This window comes from Podarcis liolepis, assembly GCF_965112155.1.
Source record: "Podarcis liolepis genome assembly, chromosome: 17".
Taxonomy (NCBI): Eukaryota; Metazoa; Chordata; class Lepidosauria; order Squamata; family Lacertidae; genus Podarcis; species Podarcis liolepis.
This window is the reverse complement of record NC_139571.1, coordinates 40,918,429-40,936,680: the sequence shown is the minus strand read 5'-3', so window position 1 is coordinate 40,936,680 and position 18,252 is coordinate 40,918,429. Positions and strand designations below refer to the sequence as shown.

The following is an 18,252-nucleotide window of genomic DNA, read 5'->3' as shown; positions in this document are numbered from 1 at the left end:
CCTCAGGTATACCATTCTGACACTTTTTTGGGTAGCCTTCTCAGATTCCCTAATTTGTCCAAAAGTTTTGCTGGCCCCCTACTGTGATTCAGTGAAGCCCAAATGTTTGTGAGGACCACTCTCCAAATAAACGTTTTCTTTCCCCCGCAATTAAATCCTCATTTTTATACTTGAACAGGCCCACTTTGAAAGGTGGCCTACAGAGGGTTGACTGTGGATCAATGCGGCCCCCAGCCCGAAAGATTTCGCCATCCCTGCAACGCAGTGCTCCTACGCTTTGAAATACAGAAACAGCAACAGCTGCCACCTTCCCAAAATAGTATTCCTGATTCACTTCTCCTGAAGCCTCCATTTCAGTTTTAACCAAAAAATGTGGCGGTTTCATGACACTCATTAGCCGCACTGGATGGGATTCAGCTGAGTTGTCACATGCACACAGCAAGGTCCTTTCACGCAAAAAGACATCCCTCCTCCTCCCCTGCACCCCCCCCAAATCTGCCCTGGGGGATTGGGGGGAAACCCATAGCACGCTTAAGGGGTGCAGGGATCAGACAGGGGTAGTAAAGTCTTGGTGATCAAGCAGATCTCATTCCCCACCTGCATAACCCACGTAGTCCTACACTGAGCTCCACCCATTGTTTAAAATGAAAGGAGAGTTAAGTTCCCAACTGATTTTTCCTTCAGCTAGCTATGCATGTCACAATTGTTTCTGAGCAAACTCCAGGCTCTGATGTTTTCAAGCAGTACACGTATAATAACCAAGGCAGCACGACAGGAAAACCAGCAGGACATGGCACTGAAAAAGTGTGGGGTGGCCATTGCTTGACACAAACAAATAAACTCAAAATAAATGCTCAATAAGCAGGTTGCCTGGAAGTTACCCAGGCCAGGCCAATGGTTCAATTGGTCCAGTTTCGTCTAAATTAGGGCTGCCGTACATCCGGATTTTAACGGACATTACCGGGATTTCAAAGGCTGAAGTGATGGCTGGGGGGAATTTCCAGAAGGCAGCGGTTTGTCTCGGATTGAAAAATCACATTTATTTATTTTTTGCATTTTCGTAAAAGAAGAAGAAGAACTTTTGGGGTGTCCTGGTTTTTACTTTTTTGAAATGTGGCAAGCCTAGAAATGACTGCCAGCCATTACCTCAGCCATTCAGAGCTCATTCTCAGCCCTGCTAACTGGAGATTCCTGGGGTCAAATCCTGGCTCTGCTACCGAGCTATGGCCAAGAAAGCTTTGAAGGGAGGCATAAGTGAGCCTACGCGGTTGCTGTTATGCTGTTTCAGGGCATCTTCATAGTGGCGTAGCCTGGAGGGGCTGTGGACCCGGACACAAAATACTGTGCGCAACCCACAGCAAGCTCCCTCGCTGAGACCGAAGCACATGCAGCATGGGCCTTCAGGGCTGCGGTGGCACCTGCTTCTCCTTGTGGCCGGTGAAGGGATGCCCGCCCCTGGGCAGAACCACCCCCAGCCAGAGCCCAGACTTTTCCTGGCCTGCGCCAGTCCTTCCCTGGGGTCTCCCTCCTGGCGTGTGTTCTTGGGCAAGGCGGCACCCCAAGGAGGGAGGGCAGAGAGGAGAGCCACCCGCTCGCCCAAGACCCCTTGGTCCTTGTGCAGTGCGGCTTAGGAGAGGTAGCTGGGGAAGGGCTGCCCTTGGCATCCCGGCCTGCTCTCCTCCTAGGCCTGCTGCAACTGTGCTCCGGTTCTGCTGGGACATTGCTAAGCCTGCCAAGGAGCTCCAGTCCAGCCGCGGCTCCCGCCAGGAGCAAGCTAAGCTGAGAGCGCAACTGGCAAAGTTCGCCTATTGCCTCCTCCATGACACCCGCAAGGAGGTTAGGGAGCGCGATCCTTGCCTTGCCCCGGGTGCTGCTAATGAATGCTACACCACTGGGCTTCAGTGGGAGGGAACCCATGAAAAGCCATTCAGCCATGTGATTGCTAGTAGCACATGCATTATACAGTCTGGACCAGAGACCGCTTTTCTCTACAAAAGTTATTTCACACCCGATGACCCAGATTTGGAACGAAGCTCCATGACGCACGTACTTATATGACACATGCTTGAAAACATAGTTGTGCCATAGCAACCCAATATATTTTGAGCTGTAAGTGTAAGCATATTAGGCAGACCTAATGTGTTGACCCATAAATTCATTTCACAAATTGGTGTGGAACGGGTCTGTAATTAGTGATTGAAATAAACCATTAACAAATCATCTCAGCATTTACATAGCACTTTGGGGCGTTCAAAAACTTCGGACACATGATCACAATAAGTTTTACAACCACCCTGTAAGGTAGGTTATTATCATCCTAATCACCATCTGTATCTTGTGGTGAATGGCTTCTTGGGGAGTTCATTGCAGAAGTTAGATTTGAACCAGAAGTCGCAGCCACTGCTCTGCACCTGTGTTTGAGAGATAAGATTGTAGATCTCTCTCTCTCTCTCTCTCTCTCTCTCTCTCTCTCTCTCTCTCTCTCTCTGCTAATTTCCAATATTGTGTTCCTGTATATAATGTAAAGAACCAATAATATTTCTGTCCCTGATTAGAGAGCACCCCATTCCAAGTTCTTTGTATGGAAGTTAGTACTTTGCAGAATCTTCCATAGAACATGCCTGCTGTTCTCCATCTACTGTGGAAACTTGGTTTTCTTTCATCTTTTAAAAAATAGCACAACATGGTACACAGTTTTTAAAACAGTTTTTAAAATACGCTAAAAATGCTACACTATCTGATGAAGGCATTATTGATGGCAGAAGCTATATTTAAAACAAAAACAGAGGATTGCAAGGGAATAAAAGGGCATAGAAAACCTTCAATCCTTCCGGCCAGTGGAGTACACAGTGGCAAGACTCTGGTGGTCTTGCCAACCCCCCTGGACCAGAGAGGACTTGTATGGATGAAAGGATGCATGACTTCCAAACAGGGGCCTGGCCAGACTTGCTATTATCCTCTAGAATAAGAGCCATCTAGATGTCTTCTTGCGTTGGGGGCCAAAATCCTGACATTTTGCTCCTCAGCTGGAAAAACTTACAATGACAATTTGTCACACTTGTTTTGCATCTCAGTCTCATTTTGCCTGACTGAAAAGCCTGAACGTTTATCTGAACTTTAGCATAACTTTTTGCTAGGACACCAAGCTTCAGTCAATAGAATAATGAACTAATATGTCTGTTGATTGATCGGAGGAGTTAAAGCTACACTTGCTTTTTAAGTCTACTTTAGTTTTGGTACGTTGTTGTGACAGGAAATGAAAAATAGCATATTTAAAGATGGCTGCCCTTTTTAACTTCTAAGAGGGGTCGGGTTTTCCCCTTGTTAAGTTAAACTTTAGGTTTTCTTACATTTCCTTCACTCTCTTAAAAAGGGGCCTGTCCTAATATTCTGGTAATTTTCAAATATAAATGTAATTGATTAATTAATGACTGAAAATACACAAATCAATTAAGCATTCTTTAATCAACCCAGAGAGCCTCAACTTGTTACAAATGTGTTTTGAAATTATAGCATAAAACCCTGACTATACATCTTTTGCAGTCCAAGTTGAACAATGATTGTGAGTGAGGCTCTCTAGGCCACAGAGCAGAGTGGTTAACCAATCCTTTTATTATTATTATTATTTCTGGATGGTGTTGAGGCATAAGGAGCTTAGATTATTTTAGCCATACGTCAAGGAAGGGTGCCCAGCGCCTCTATCTCTCTGCAAAGGTGAAGGAACAATGCAGGGCATGTCTGTGGGTGTGGAGTGTGGTATATGGGCTGGTTGTCGTCGTTAGTTGTGGTGGTGGTGGTTTGTGTGTTTTTAAGGATAGTGTTGACCTGACACAAATCAAGTTCTGTGGAGTGTAATTATGGACTCTTTCTGTTTATTCCATTAGGAAAGAAAACAAGATGGCAGTCTGCCACGGATGCTTTAGTAGTATTAGTAGTAGTTATTTTATTGAATTTATATACAGTGGTACCTCGCAAGACAAATGCCTCGCAAGACAAAAAACTCGCTAGACGAAAGGTTTTTCCGTTTTCGATTTGCCTCGCAAGACGAATTTCCCTATGGGCTTGCTTCGCAAGACGAAAACGTCTCGCGACTTTGTTTCCTTTGTCTAAAAACAAAGACATGTTTTGTTTATAAAGTTAATTTATTTTCCCTTCAATTTTTGAACTGCTCTTTACAGTATGTGTGACTTTAAAGAGCAGTTAATAAACTGTTGTTGTACCAAATTTGGCTTTGTTTGGACTTTTTTTGACCATAGGAACGCATTAATTGATTTTCAATGCATTCCTATGGGATTTCGTGATTCGCAAGACGAAAAATTCGCTAGACGACAAAACTTGCGGAACGAATTAATTTCGTCTTGCGGGGCACCACTGTACTGCCCTATAACCGGAGGTTGAGATTCTTGCATTGCAGGGGGCTGGACTAGATGACCGTCAGGGTCTCTTCCCACTCTACAATTCTGTGATTCTAAGATAGATGTACACAGCAAATACACTAGCAAATAAGAGGCATCCACAGTGACCACATATTTGCTTCTGCTAGCCCAACAGGCACACGGATCAGAAGATAAACATGGGCAGATATGAGGCGGGACAGGGATAAATTATTGCTCTGCAGCCCAGCAGTTACCGTATTTTTCGCCCCATAGGACGCACCGCCCCATAAGATGCACCTTTTTTGGGGGCAGGGGAATAAAGAAAAAAAATTATTCCCCCCCCCCAGGCGTGGGGCTGGCGTGGGGGAAGCCCGAGCTTCCCCCAACCCCAGCCCCCAGAACAGGCTGCTGCCTGCAAGCCTCGCGCGCCCGGCAGGACCTCCCACCGGGCGCGGGAGGCTTGCGAACACCTTCCCAAAGCACGGGGCGTCCTCCGGAGGGCACCCCGTGCTTCGGGATGCAGGCTGCCGCCCCAAGCCTCACGCACCCGGCAGGACCTTCCGCCAGGTGCGGGAGGCTTGCGGACACTCGCCCGAAGCACGGGGCATCCTCCGGAGGGCGCCCCATGCTCCGGACTGCAGGCTGCTCCCCGCAAGCCTTGCGAGCCCGCGGGAACTCCCCCGGGCTTGCAAGGCTTGCGGATAGCTTCCTGAAGCCTGGAGAGTGAGAGGGGTTGGTGCGCACCGATGCCTCTCGCTCTCCAGGCTTCAGCAAAAGCCTGCATTCGCCCCATAGGACGCACACACTTTCCCCCTTCATTTTTGGAGGGGGGAAAGTGCGTCCTATAGGGCGAAAAATACAGCAAGCTTTTTGTGTGTCTCAAACCCTTAGAAGGGCCACGAGATTAGATAAGGCCTGTGCTGTTTGCACCCTACCCTCAAGACCCATGACAATGGGCCAAAAGTATCGTAGGGGGGCCTTGCGCGCCATTTTACGGGGTTCCTCTTCCTCTCCTGCGGGTGAAGGGAGCACCCTGTTGCAACAGATCAATAAAGATCAAGCTTACTAGCTGCTTTGCTTCTCAATATTCTCTGGTTGGCCTCTATTATTCTCTCCTACCAATAGGGAAGCTATGTAAGGACTTTATATGGGCTCTTGGATACCCCATAAGGGGAAAAAAGGGCAATTTTTGTTTACAACAGTGGGACCCTCTATGCTGATGCTAACAAGGACAGCTAGCTCCTATAACCAAGAATAAACAGGCAATCCTGTAATATAGTAACTTGTTTAAGCTGAAAGCATTTAAATGTGACACTTGTGGGATATAGTTGGAAAAGAAAAAGCTAAGGAGAAAATCCTACACAAATCCAGAATGGCATCCCTAAGACAGTTGGGTGGCGCCTTGTACGCCTCTTTCCCGCAACTCCTGCAGCCAACCTGGTGCCAAATGTATTGCTCTGCTTTCCTTTGGGAGGCAGAGAGGGGAGTCTTGCCATTTGGGCAGCCCAGAGCCTCCAGACACACTGGCCAGGCGTGTGCCCCTGGAGAGGTCAATTCGGTAGTGCTAACGCAGAAGTTTGACTTCACACACACACACACCCCACACACTCCATTGTCTCCGATGCCAACAATTGTGACCCACCTAGAGCAAAAGCTAGATGTGTCCTGTTTCTGCTGCCTGACTTGGACTGCAAAAGTTGAGCAGTTGCTCACAGGTCCAAAGGCGCCTGGCTGGCTGACAAGGTTACACTGGACTCCTGAGTTTTGCATGCCTGGTTTCAGTTAAAGTCAAATGAATCTGACCGAAAGGCAGGGCATAAAACTCAAGAGGAAAATAAACAAGGTGCTTCTTGGGGAAATTTTGCAATTCCTTCGGACTTTATTTTAGAAACATCTATATATGAAAAGCCCCCACCTGTGGAGCTGCTGTTCTCAAAGCTTTAAAAATGACCCAGACCTGCAGTTGTTGAGTGGGCTCCCTCCTCTTCAGGGAGGAAAGAGTTAAGCTTCACAGCCCTCGCTAAGGAGGAAGCCACATGATGGAAAATCTTGGGGTGGGGGTGGAGGGAGAAGAGAGCTGAAAAGCTTTCATAAGTGCCTAGAGGGCAGAACTTTCCAACCGCAAGGGAGGAAGCAGTAGATTCCCTGACCAACTGCTGAGTTTTGGATGCAAAAAAAAAGCCACACAAACTGAAGAGAGGACAAAACGTACATATTTCCTGTAAAGTGACACCATTGATGAACCGGGAGCACAAACCTATCCAGCACTCCAACCCTGCAATATCAAGCAGAGTGGATTTCCAAAAGCCCATCTGATTTGATAAGAGAAATTCTGTGTGTGTGTGAGAGAGAAGCCAAAAAGAATATTTTGCTTGGTCAGATAAGACTTCTGCTGCGTATTTAATGCAAGATCTCTGCATCTCACCTACGCCGCAGTTTTCATGCGTGCCAAAAATAGTAAAATCAGAGGAAATCCAGTTTCTAAAAATAAGTTGGGCCGATATTGAAACTTTCACAAGGCGAAAGGCAGATGGTGTGAGATCTACAGATCCGGGGTGGGGCGGATCTCTTCGTACACGAAGGACCGAAGAGTTTTTTTAAAGGGGGGAATATTGAGATGGGGGAAGAGAAATAATCCACCCAGGATAGGGCAGAGGTGGTGCTCAGTTACAGGCATAAACGGGCCTGCTTTCTCCTTACCTTTCTGTCGTTGGATCAGAGCAGTTCAGCGGATACCTCAGGTCTATGATGGTCCCATCCTTATCTTGCAGGGATCCCTGCTGCTGTGTGTAATATTCAACCAGTTCTGACAAAGTGGCAAACTTCTCTCCTCCATAGAGGTCATAAAAGTCCCCCGTATTCTGGATACGGATGTGGGTTACCTGGTCACCGATCCTGCAAGGAGAGGCAGAAAAGCACCGGTCAAGAAAAGTTGGAGGTGCTAGAAATTGTGGAGGGGAGTGAAGGGAGGCAGGATGAAGCTGCTTTCATGGGTTAACTGGGGTGTGTTGTCTTCAGCAGGGTTTAACCTCAGCACTCGTTTTAAATGCCAGCACTCGGCCCCAGACAAGTAAACTAACTTCAGCCTTTCATTTAGGCTGCAGACACACTATTATCTTTAAAGCACATTCAAAGCACATCACACAAACAAGGAATCTTGGGAACTGTAGCTTACCCCCAATGGTGCTACAATTCCCAGTACCTGTACAAACAACAATTGCCAGGATTCATCGGCTGGGGGGGTTGAAGATACCGTATTTTTTGTTCTATAGGACGCACATTTCCCCCTCCAAAAATTAAGGGGAAATGTGTGTGCGTCCTATAGAGCGAATGCAGGCTGCGCCGCTAAGCCCAAAGCCAGAACAGGAAGACGGAGCACTGCGGAGCGCTCCGTCTCGCTGCTCTAGCTTGGGGACGGTGCCTTCACCCCGCTGTCCTGCAGAAGCTAGCAAGGCTGTTCCCAAGCCAGAACAGCGAGACGGAGGGCTCCATCTCGCTGCTCTAGCTTGGGGACGGCTGCGCGCAAACCTCTGTAGGGCAGCGGGGCGCTGCGCTCCAAAGGCTTCAGGGATCTTTGAGGCTGGCGGTGGGGGAAAGCAGTGCTTCCCCCCACCGCCAGCCCCACAAGCTCTGGTGAATGTACCTTGAACGCACCTTGTTTTAGAGGGGGAGACCAAGAAAAAAAATTTTTCCCTGTTCTCCCCCTCCTATGGTCCGGTGCGTCCAATGGAGCGAAAAATACGGTACTTTAAAGGTATTGTGTGTACACACTCTCATAGTGGAGTACAGTGGTACCTCGGGTTAAGTACTTAATTCGTTCCGGAGGTCTGTTCTTAACCTGAAACTGTTCTTAACCTGGAGCACCACTTTAGCTAATGGGGCCTCCCGCTGCTGCCGTGCGATTTCTGTTCTCATCCTGAAGCAAAGTTCTTAACCCGAGGTACTATTTCTGGGTTAGCGGAGTCTGTAACCTGAAGCGTATGTAACCTGAAGCGTATGTAACCCGAGGTACCACTGTACCAGATAATAATTTGTGGCAGGGAAATGGAAAAGATGCTATCCAAAGGATATGGCTCCCATTACGCATGTGCACACTTGACGTTTCTTCCAGATAATAAACAGTGAGAGCTTTCTTTCCTTCTGAAGCAAATCAGAGAATTCTATGCGACATGGAATAGTTACCAAAGGTGTTTTTGTTTGAAATGGCATACAAAGCAAATCTGGGGGTTCTGAGGAATTTCTGGATGAAGATAAAAGACTAGTCCAGGTAAGAAATTTCAGTATGATCATAGAACTGTAGAGTTGGAAGGGATCCCGAGGGTCTTCTAGTCTAGCCCCCTGCAATGCTGAAATCTCAACTAAAGCATCCATGGAATGGATCCATTACAGACATGAAACATCAGGAGGAGCTTTCTGACCATGAGTCTGTGGTTCTAGTGAAATGTCTCAAGCAGTCGGATTTTCACATCCCTGAGATGGAGAAGAACTAAGCAGACAGCATCTGCCCCAGCATGTGTCTAGCACGACCACGAAACTGGTGAAGGAAGTCCACAGCCTTAAGGGAGTGTCTGTACGCTCAGCCCAATGGCAGAACAAGACCTTCCAACTCCAGTTTCTGGCAGCTTTCCAGATGCTGTCAACTTGAGCAATTGGTTGGCAACCGAGGGAGAAGTAAGCTTATAACCTGGGCTTACTTGGCCTAACTAAATCTGGCCTGCCCATTGTTTAGGGGTGGAATGGGGATCTAGTTGCCAGAAAAGTAGGTTAGGGAAGGAGAAACAGCTATTCCGCCCCCCCCCCACTTGCCCCATTCCCCTCCACCTTAGCTTTAACATACAGAGGTACCTCGGGTTAAGAACTTAATTCATTCTGGAGGTCCGTTCTTAACCTGAAACTGTTCTTAACCTGAAGCACCACTTTAGCTAATGGGGCCTCCTGTTGCCGCCGCACGATTTCTGTTCTCATCCTGAAGCAAAGTTCTTAACCCGAGGTACTATTTCTGGGTTAGCAGAGTCTGTAACCTGAAGCGTCTGTAACCCGAGGTACCACTGTATTGTTTTTTCACTGGCCTCCACCCTGAGCTTACCAAAAACTCTCCCATATCCCCCCATCCCCTGCAAAAAAAAGGGCTATACTTTACTTGCTCTGACCCAGAAAAATTCACTCCCAGATCCTGGAAATCATATGAGTTGGATCATGTATTCCAACCTCCTGCAATTGCAGCTGTCCCATACAGGGATCGAACCTGCAACCTTGGGGTTATCAGCACCACGCTCTGGCCAACTGTGCTGTCCAGGCAGAAGGAGAAGGCAACAAGCCCCCTATCGTCCCACACCTCTCTTTAACCCCTTCATTCAACCCATCCATGCTGCAGTCCCCGCTCTCCCACCCAGACTGACTCTTGAAACTTCGTTTCAGTTTGCCTCAGAGTTTTCTGGATACCACTTTAAAAATTAACTATGAGGACAGGCACAAGCGGCTGTTACCCCCATCAATCGCAGAGGGAAACCCTCTGTGCGTCTGTAGGGCTGAACTATTTATGTGAGGTGGGTCCAGGCGAATGGACAGGCAGTCCCATGGAGAGGTCCGTGGAAGGGAAGGAGAATGGTGCTCGGACGATTACCTGACAGAAAGGGAAAAATCTCCCTTGTTCTTCCGGCTGGGGCGAGCCAAAAAACTGCCATGAACGCCTCGTGCTTTGAGTAAGACCTCAGCATCGATGCCACTCAGGTCACGGTGGAACCACCTGGATTAAGAGGGGGGAGAGAGAGAGAGAGTAGGAAAATGAGGATATAATAATAAACTGGGAGAAATGGAGGGAGGATGCAGCTTGCTCAACTCAGTCATCATGAGGAGGCTCCCTCAAGACTACTACATCTCAAGAAGGGCCAGAAGGCAGACATTTTTCTCCCAGAATCCTCTCCCCTCCACTTAGTTCCAGCAAAACCCTAGTTCGCACATGCATGTTCAAAGGCAACATCAACCAGTGAGCTTTTCAAGGCATTCATGTCACACATTCAGCTGTCCTTCATCAACAGCACATCCATACTTTCCTTTCACCCTAAGTGCTCTCTAGACCCAGGTTCACACTTTCCCCAAGAAAAGCTGCTCTTTAATGCTGAATTGGAACAAACAGCAATCTGGGTTTCCTGCAGATTGGCGTTTGCTCCAATCCAGCGGTAAATAATGGGGTTTTTTGTGGGGAAAGTGCCTGGGCAAAAAAAAGCACTCAGACACAGTGCTTTAAAGTGTGGAACTGTACCTAGAAATGTGACACAAAATGCAGTCTGGATGACCCCTATGTAGGGGGTGGAGGGATGGCTACCTTAGGCATGTGGGAACTGCCTTTGAGGCAACTTTCCTGAGGGAGCAAAATGCCAGCCATGAGAGCTCTGAACTCTCTCTCAGTCCCAGCCACCAAATCCATAAAGCTCTACACAACTAACAGAACGGCCTCCTTCTACTTCCACTCACGCATAACACAACATCCTAGCTGTAGTCCCAGGGCAGGAACTTTCGAAGTCCGGGATAAAGAAGGGGTTGGCCTTCCGTTTGCATTCCCAGCTCTTTCCTTACCTCATTATCGTCGGCAGGCAGCAGGCGGAACCGAAAGAACAGCAAAATAATAGCAACAACTGGAGGGACTCGCTTTAAGATGTCGATAAAGGAGGAGTCAGCATCGACTTGGTGAAGCTCGCTAACTTTAAATGTTCCTTCGCTGCCTCTGTCCACCTACATCACACGCTTCCTCGGCCTCCTGGCTTCCATGGTGTCCAGTGTCTATTTGGGTTGGTGGGTAGGGGCAGACAGACCCAACCGAGGCAAGTGCACAGTTCAGAGCTGGCGTTCACTATTACAGGAACAGGAAGCATATCTAACTTATCGCCCCTATACATGCAAGCTGCTCTGCATACACTTCTGCTTCTCCTTTTGGGTCCCTCTCCTTCCGTTCCCTCCTCCCCCCTGCACCAGTATTTCTGGGGTTTTTTCGTGGGGAGGGAGGCTGCGAGGGCAAGACGGCACGTTTAACTGACACCTGTGGGGAACAGACACCGGCAACAAATGCAGGGATGATACGAAAACAGTGGTACCCAAGAAAGGTACGGGATACGGGATGGATACAAAGGACTGTTTGTCAAGGCGCAGCATACCATAGCATGCTCATGTAACCATTTGGTAAGCTTTGTTGCCCGTACTATTCAGTCCAGAGGCAGGGAGAATTTTGCCACTCTCTGGCTACTTCCCTAGATTTGTGATCAGATGGAGAAGTGCGGTAAGATTTTTCTCACAGCCTGGCAAGATGATATAGGGAAGGAGCCTATCAAGTGGTTCTATGCATACAGTGTGGTAAGTTACTATTGGGGGAATTATTGTTTTTTTATTATTATTATTTATTAAATTTGCATCATGTCCTTCATCCATAGATCTCAGGGCAGTTCACAACATAAAATTAAAATATGAAAGGAGGAAGATGGAGTCTGCGGAACTGGCAAGGCTAAGAGCAAAAATGAAGAGATCAAAATGACGAAACATTCTCTGAGGATTGGAGACCTTTTATAGAACATCTAAAGAACTATCATAGTTGAATGAAAACATGAGCACGATTTGAAATATGAGCAGCATTAAGGCGAATAATTTAGGATGGATATATGGAGTGTTAGAAGATAAAAAATGCAGCATTAAAGGATAAACATAGAACACCATTGAGGGTGAGGGGTTAGAATACAATGCATAAATTAAAGGTAGTGTTGATGGCAAATGTAAACGTTTCAACACTAAATAAGCATTTTTTTTATTTTAAAAAATACAATATATAAGACACAAGATCTCAGGGCTAAACCTTGTAATTCTGGACCATATTTTTTTGCAGACTTGACTTCCAGAGACTACAAACTTCCACCAGTCCCAGCCAGCAGATTTTCTGTGGATATTGGTTGGCCATAATAAAGGAACACTTTAGAAAGAAAGCAAAAAAACAAACAAACAGCCCACCTCTGTGAATTCTGTTCTAACAGGTCAGAACAGCTACGTGTGTTTGACCTTTAAATATTTACTGCCCCATGCAACCGCTCAGGTGGATTGTGCAATCGCCTTGGCCTTGTGATTCTGTTGCAAGAACCTCCTTCCGAAGCGATGCTGTCTTGCAAAGCTGCCTTGCTATAACTCTTTGCTGGTCTACACTGAACTGGAACTACACTGAGTGATGCCTGCACAGTCCTTACTTTAAGGGAAGGTATATTTTCAAGAGCTGAGCCAAAGTGGCCTGAAAATGGCAATGGTAAATAGATGAAAAGAACGCTGTTTCAGTTAATCAGACTGAGAGCCAAGGGCTCTATTTAGTGTACAAACATTGCTGTAACCTTTAGATAGGGTTTCCAGGACCAAAAAATGGAGCAAGCCTTCATTCCCACAGAAAGATTTAATAAAGCACTGGTCTTCAGCAGATGGATGAAGGTACTCAGACTGGATCTTGACCACATCTAAGATGGGTTGCACCAGAAGCAGCAAATCCATCACCACTTTCTTCTTCTAAGTGAACACACTTTTTGTTATATAGAGGAGGAACACAGAACAAGAGAGCAAGGAAAATAGATAAATTAGGTCAAAGCACCGTGGAGACTACAAATGGGCTCTGTTTCTCTGCAGACCCACACGAAGAAGACCTTACGCTATCCTAGTCCTGTTAGCTGCTATTGTGTGTGGCAGGCAGAGAGGAGACGTTCTTTCTGGAAATTATGTATTTATATTTATTTCACGGGACGCGGGTGGTGCTGTGGGTGAAACCTCAGTGCCTAGGACTTGCTGATCGTCAGGTCGGCGGTTCGAATCCCTGCAGCGGGGTGCGCTCCCGTTGCTCGGTCCCAGCGCCTGCCAACCTAGCAGTTCGAAAGCACCCCTGGGTGCAAGTAGATAAATAGGGACCGCTTACTAGCGAAAAGGTAAACGGCGTTTCCGTGTGCTGCGCTGGCTCGCCAGATGCAGCTTGTCATGCTGGCCACATGACCCGGAAGTGTCTGCGGACAGCGCTGGCTCCCGGCCTCTAGAGTGAGATGAGCGCACAACCCTAGAGTCTGTCAAGGCTGGCCCTTACGGGCAGGGGTACCTTTACCTTTACCTTTATTTATTTCACAAGATTTATATACAGCTTAGTTATAACAGCAGCAACAACCTCTCATTGCATAGGCTTCATAGATTAGTGAGAATGATGTTTCTGATGAAGAAGACTCTAGCCCAAGAAAGCTTGTGCCATTAAAAATTGTTACTCTTTAAAGTGGAAGTGCTGCACGCCCTCCGAGTGTCCCTATTTTCCAGAGACAGCCATCCCGGTTTCTGATTTGATCCCAGAATGTCCAACTTTTCCTTAGGACATTCCTATTTTCATTGGAGAAATGTTGGGGAGGGTATAGAGTTATGTGACTCCCGAGCCAAGGAGATAAGTAATTATACAACCTTTAGAAGACATCTGAAGGCAGCCCTGTATAATAGGGACATTTTAAAATGTTTAATGTTTTATTATGTTTTTATATATGTTGGGGCAACCCAGTCAGGTGGATGAGGTATTATTATTATTATTATTATTATTATTATTATTATTATTATTATTGAATAGGATATCTTTTTTATCAGAAATGTTGGAGGTCATGTTGCTGTCGTTTTGCTAAAATTGTAAAGTGTCCTTCTTCAGTAGTAATAGTAATAGTAATAAATTACTACTACTACTACTACTACTACTACTACTACTACACCCCACCCTGGGCAAAAAAACCCAACCCTCAAGCACCCAGGAGGAATTTCCAGAAAATCTATTTATTTATTTTGTGAATTTCCTAAAAAAAGAGTGAGAAACTTCAAATTGTTTTCAAAGCTCAACAACTTTGATCCCCCCTCTTCAAAACAAGCTTCTGTGTCCAGATTTTCACTCTCTGAAATATGGCAACCCTGTAAAAATAGTTTTGTGTTATGCCAAGCCCATCATGGCAGCCATTTTGTGACTGGCACTCACAAAATGCGAAATGTGCCCACTGGTTCAAAAAGGCTGGAGATCCCTAATAGATAGTAGACCGTTCGGATATTGGTTTGAGGTGCCTTATCATTAGGTAAAGGTAAAGGTACCCCTGCCCGTATGGGCCAGTCGTGTCTGACTCTAGGGTTGTGCGCTCATCTCACTCTAGAGGCTGGGAGCCAGCGCTGTCCGAAGACACTTCCAGGTCATGTGGCCAGCGTGACGAAGCTGCTCTGGCGAGCCAGCACCAGCGCAGCACACGGAAACACCGTCACCTTATCATTACCCTTACAATAATTACCCTTATCATTAATTTACCCTTACAATAATTTAAACTGCCACCAATCCCATGTCCAGATCCACTAGCTGTATTTTCCATTCAACAGAGTTTAGACAGAAAAAGAGGAAAGGGGAAATCCATCCACAAGCCATCTCCGTTCCCATCACAACAAACTGATGTTTGATGAAATGCTATAGCATTTCCAGACAAGCAGAAAGAAACTGAAGTAATTGAAAATAAATGTGGGGCCGGATGGGATTATGCAGACCCTCCAAGTGTCCTCATTTTCCTGGAATGTCCCGTTTTTCCTTAGGACATCCCTATTTTCATTGGAGAAATGTTGGAGTATATGGTCGGACGTCCCTGTTTTCATCAGAGGGTATAAGTAACAATACAACCTTGAGAAGACACCTGAAGGAAGCCCTGTTTAGGGAGGTTTTTTAACGTTTAATATTTTATTATGTTTTTATGTATGTTGGAAACCTCCTAGAGTGACTGGGGCAACCCTGTCAGATCGGTGGCGTATAAATTATAACATTATTATTATTATTATGGAATAGGACGTCCCTATTTTCATCAGAGAAATGTTGGAGGGTATGGATTATGCAAATCATTGAACAGGGTTGGGATGCTTTGAATTCTATCCTATTGAATCCTAAAAGTAAGTACTGTACACTTGTACCTTGATTGTCAAACAGCTTAGTTCTCAAATGTTTTGGCTCTTGAACGCTGCAAACCCGGAAGTGACTGTTCCAGTTTGCGAACTATTTTTGGAAGCCGAACATCCAATGGGGCTTCCGCGGCTTCCTGCAGCCAGTCAGAAGCCGCGTGTTGGTTTCCAAACGTTTTGAAAGTCAAACGGACTTCCAGAACGGCTTCTGTTCGACTTCCAAAGTACGACTGTACTAGTCAGTAGATACTGAATGCACAGTGACTGCATCTGCCCAGAGTCGATTCGGGTTTTAAGAGTGAAAACACCCACCAACCGAAAAACAAAAGCAATAAACCCTATCCTAAAGGCATAATTGCCCACTAGGCACTTTGATGGTTATGTGTCATAAATTATCTAATGGGAAATAAGCATATAGAGTTGGATGCTGAAAGACTGCCTTTCTGTTCTGCTAAAAGGTGTGGTGAGCATAGCCCCCCAACATCAAAGCTTATGGTGCCCATAATCCAGAAGGTTAACTAAACTTCCAGATTCAGTTCCTTACAGGCGGTTTTTGTTTTCCTTCACACACATAATTCTTCAGTGAAGAATTAGGTTCCTCAACTCTGCTAGGCAAAAGTTTGGAATCCCTGATGGGAGAGAGACATACCTGCAGGATGGCATCAGGACCTCAGAGGTCCCCCACTAAGAAAGCTTGAGAAAACAAGGTACCACGGCCTACAGTCCTTCTGGAAAGAAAGGAGAGAAAAGGAAAGAAACAATATATACAATATTCAGTGAGCACAAAGGCGGCTCACATGACATCAATAATACAGAAATCAGCCTCCAGTAATTTTAAAAAATATATATGAAACTAATATTGTACAATCGCTGTGCATATCTACTCTGAAGTAAGACCTCTTGAGTTCAATGGAACTTACTCCCCGATTAAATGTTACCATCTTATTTTTTTTATTTTTTTGCCACCTTAAACTACACGAGGAAAGACAAGGTAGAAGTCTTTTAAATTTTAAGAAAGGAATAACGAAAGTACATAAATTGTGTTGTTCCAAGGGGTGTTCGCCTCACAGCAGTCTTTTTTCACTTCTCCTGGAGAGGGCAGGGGACAGTTTTGTTTGTTTCCCTGCTCTTTGACAATGTGTAACATGAGAAAATAACAAAAAATCTAAATAGCAAAAATATGTAGAACATTTGTTTACAATGCAAATGCTCTGTTCACGTACTCTTTGGCATGCTGGCTACATTACAGTTTTAACAAGTGTGCATTTTCCTGAGACTTATCAATGTGTAGATTATTTAAAAAAATCTTTTGTTTTCTAAGAATTCAAGAGCTGGCTGTATCTCTCAGTATAACTAATTTATTTGCACATTACTGTCACAGTCCAGATCATTCATTCTTCACCTGAAGCTTCAGTTTTTTGTTACAACCATTTAAACACCCCCTCACAATCTAACCACACCAATTTTACAGTTCTTCCTTTTTGCAGTTTCTTTAACCATCCCGTGAAGCTACGGGGTGGGTGAATGTAAAAGTCGCTATATCCCAACTCTCAATCACACTGAGACATCTTCCCAAACAGATTTGTAGAACATTGCGTTGCCACCAGATGTGTAAAAAAATCCAGTGTGTGCGTTCTGACATTACCAATACCTGCTTTAAGAGAGAACGGTATATGCTCCTAATTTTTGCTGCAGTCACTGGGACCAAAGTTGGAGGCCCAGAGCAAAGCAAACTTTCCCTGGGGCACCCACATTAAATCCAAACAGAAAAGGCCCAGAACTCACGTTTACCTGCCCGGGCAAGAAGCCTCTTCCTTAGTAACATGGATATAGCAGGAGCAGCAGGAAGCCCCAGTTCAGATGGCTGTTCTCAGCACAAAAGGCTCCATTCTTTCCCCTGGCGAACGTCTCCCTGAGCTATAGTTAATAAATACACAAGGGAGTGTGTAAGGGGGGGGGGGAGACTGAACCTGAGCAGGTAACTAGAGGAGGGACTGTCTCTTCGCTCCACCCCATCCACCTTCTGCAGAGGCCCTGACTGGGCGGATCTGCAAGCAATTTGCAACAGAGACACCGAAAGCAAAAACAGGTTCATCTCTGAGCCAGATACCTCTGTCAAATGCCACTCATCTTTTTTTTTCCATGCAGCTTTCTGTTTTAGCCTCAGCGCAGATGTCTGCCGCTTTTTCAAAACTCAGGGGCCGATGTTGGTGGTTTATACAAATGTGCTCTTTTCTCACACAAGCCTTCTTCTCCTTCGCCAGTTTGAATATCGATCCTCCCGCAAAGCTTCTGTACACAAGCGCTATCAAAGGGTGCCTAAGAGGCCGAGAGATCGTTTTTCAAAAAAGTGTTTTTTCCCAAAAAATATATATTAGTTTTCACAATATTATAAACAAACAAACAAACAAACACACACACACACACACACACACACACACACACACACACAAGACAAACAAACATAAATCATAGCCTTATTGAAAATTACACTTATTAACTTTGTTAAGCGACTTCCTCGCTTCCCCTTGGTTGAATTTCATTGCATGTCCTTTTAACGGTTTTCCAAATCCCAATTCTTATGAAATTTAACTTAAACATTAACATCCTTAAATCTTCACCTTATGGAAGATAAACTTCCATAAACTTAACATAAATAAAATCCTAAGCCTATTAAGTATCTGCAAGCTATTTTCAGTTAATTTAACTTAACAAATTTAGCTAGATAATCATTAAATTTATTCCACTCTTCCTGATACTCCTCCTCCTTCTGGTCGCGGACTCTTCCGGTTAGGTCGGCTAGCTCCGAAAAATCCATCATCTTCATCTGCCATTCTTCTATTGTTGGTAATTCTTGGGTTTTCCACTTTTTAGCTAACAAAACACTTTCAAAAAAGTGTTTATTGGGATTCCATTGTCACCA

At 45.5% G+C, this 18,252-nt stretch overlaps 1 protein-coding gene across 3 annotated transcripts in view; it reads right to left on the bottom strand.

Moving 5' to 3' along the window:
- PTPN6 (protein tyrosine phosphatase non-receptor type 6) overlaps positions 1 to 17,289 on the bottom strand; it is a 44,325-nt gene extending 27,036 nt beyond the window's left edge. The window contains exons 1-4 of one of the 3 annotated variants that reach the window (XM_083481812.1): positions 17,115 to 17,289; positions 15,979 to 16,057; positions 10,000 to 10,122; positions 7,077 to 7,271 (exon numbers count right to left, since the gene is read on the bottom strand). In XM_083481812.1, the coding sequence (XP_083337938.1) occupies positions 7,077 to 7,271; positions 10,000 to 10,122; positions 15,979 to 15,992 (332 nt within the window). In that variant the 5' untranslated portion in view covers positions 15,993 to 16,057; positions 17,115 to 17,289. Of the gene's footprint in view, positions 1 to 7,076; positions 7,272 to 9,999; positions 10,123 to 10,952; positions 11,275 to 15,978; positions 16,058 to 17,114 lie in introns of those variants that run through there. The other 2 variants (XM_083481811.1, XM_083481813.1) reach the window with 2 other exon arrangements.
- Positions 17,290 to 18,252: the final 963 nt, after the last annotated feature.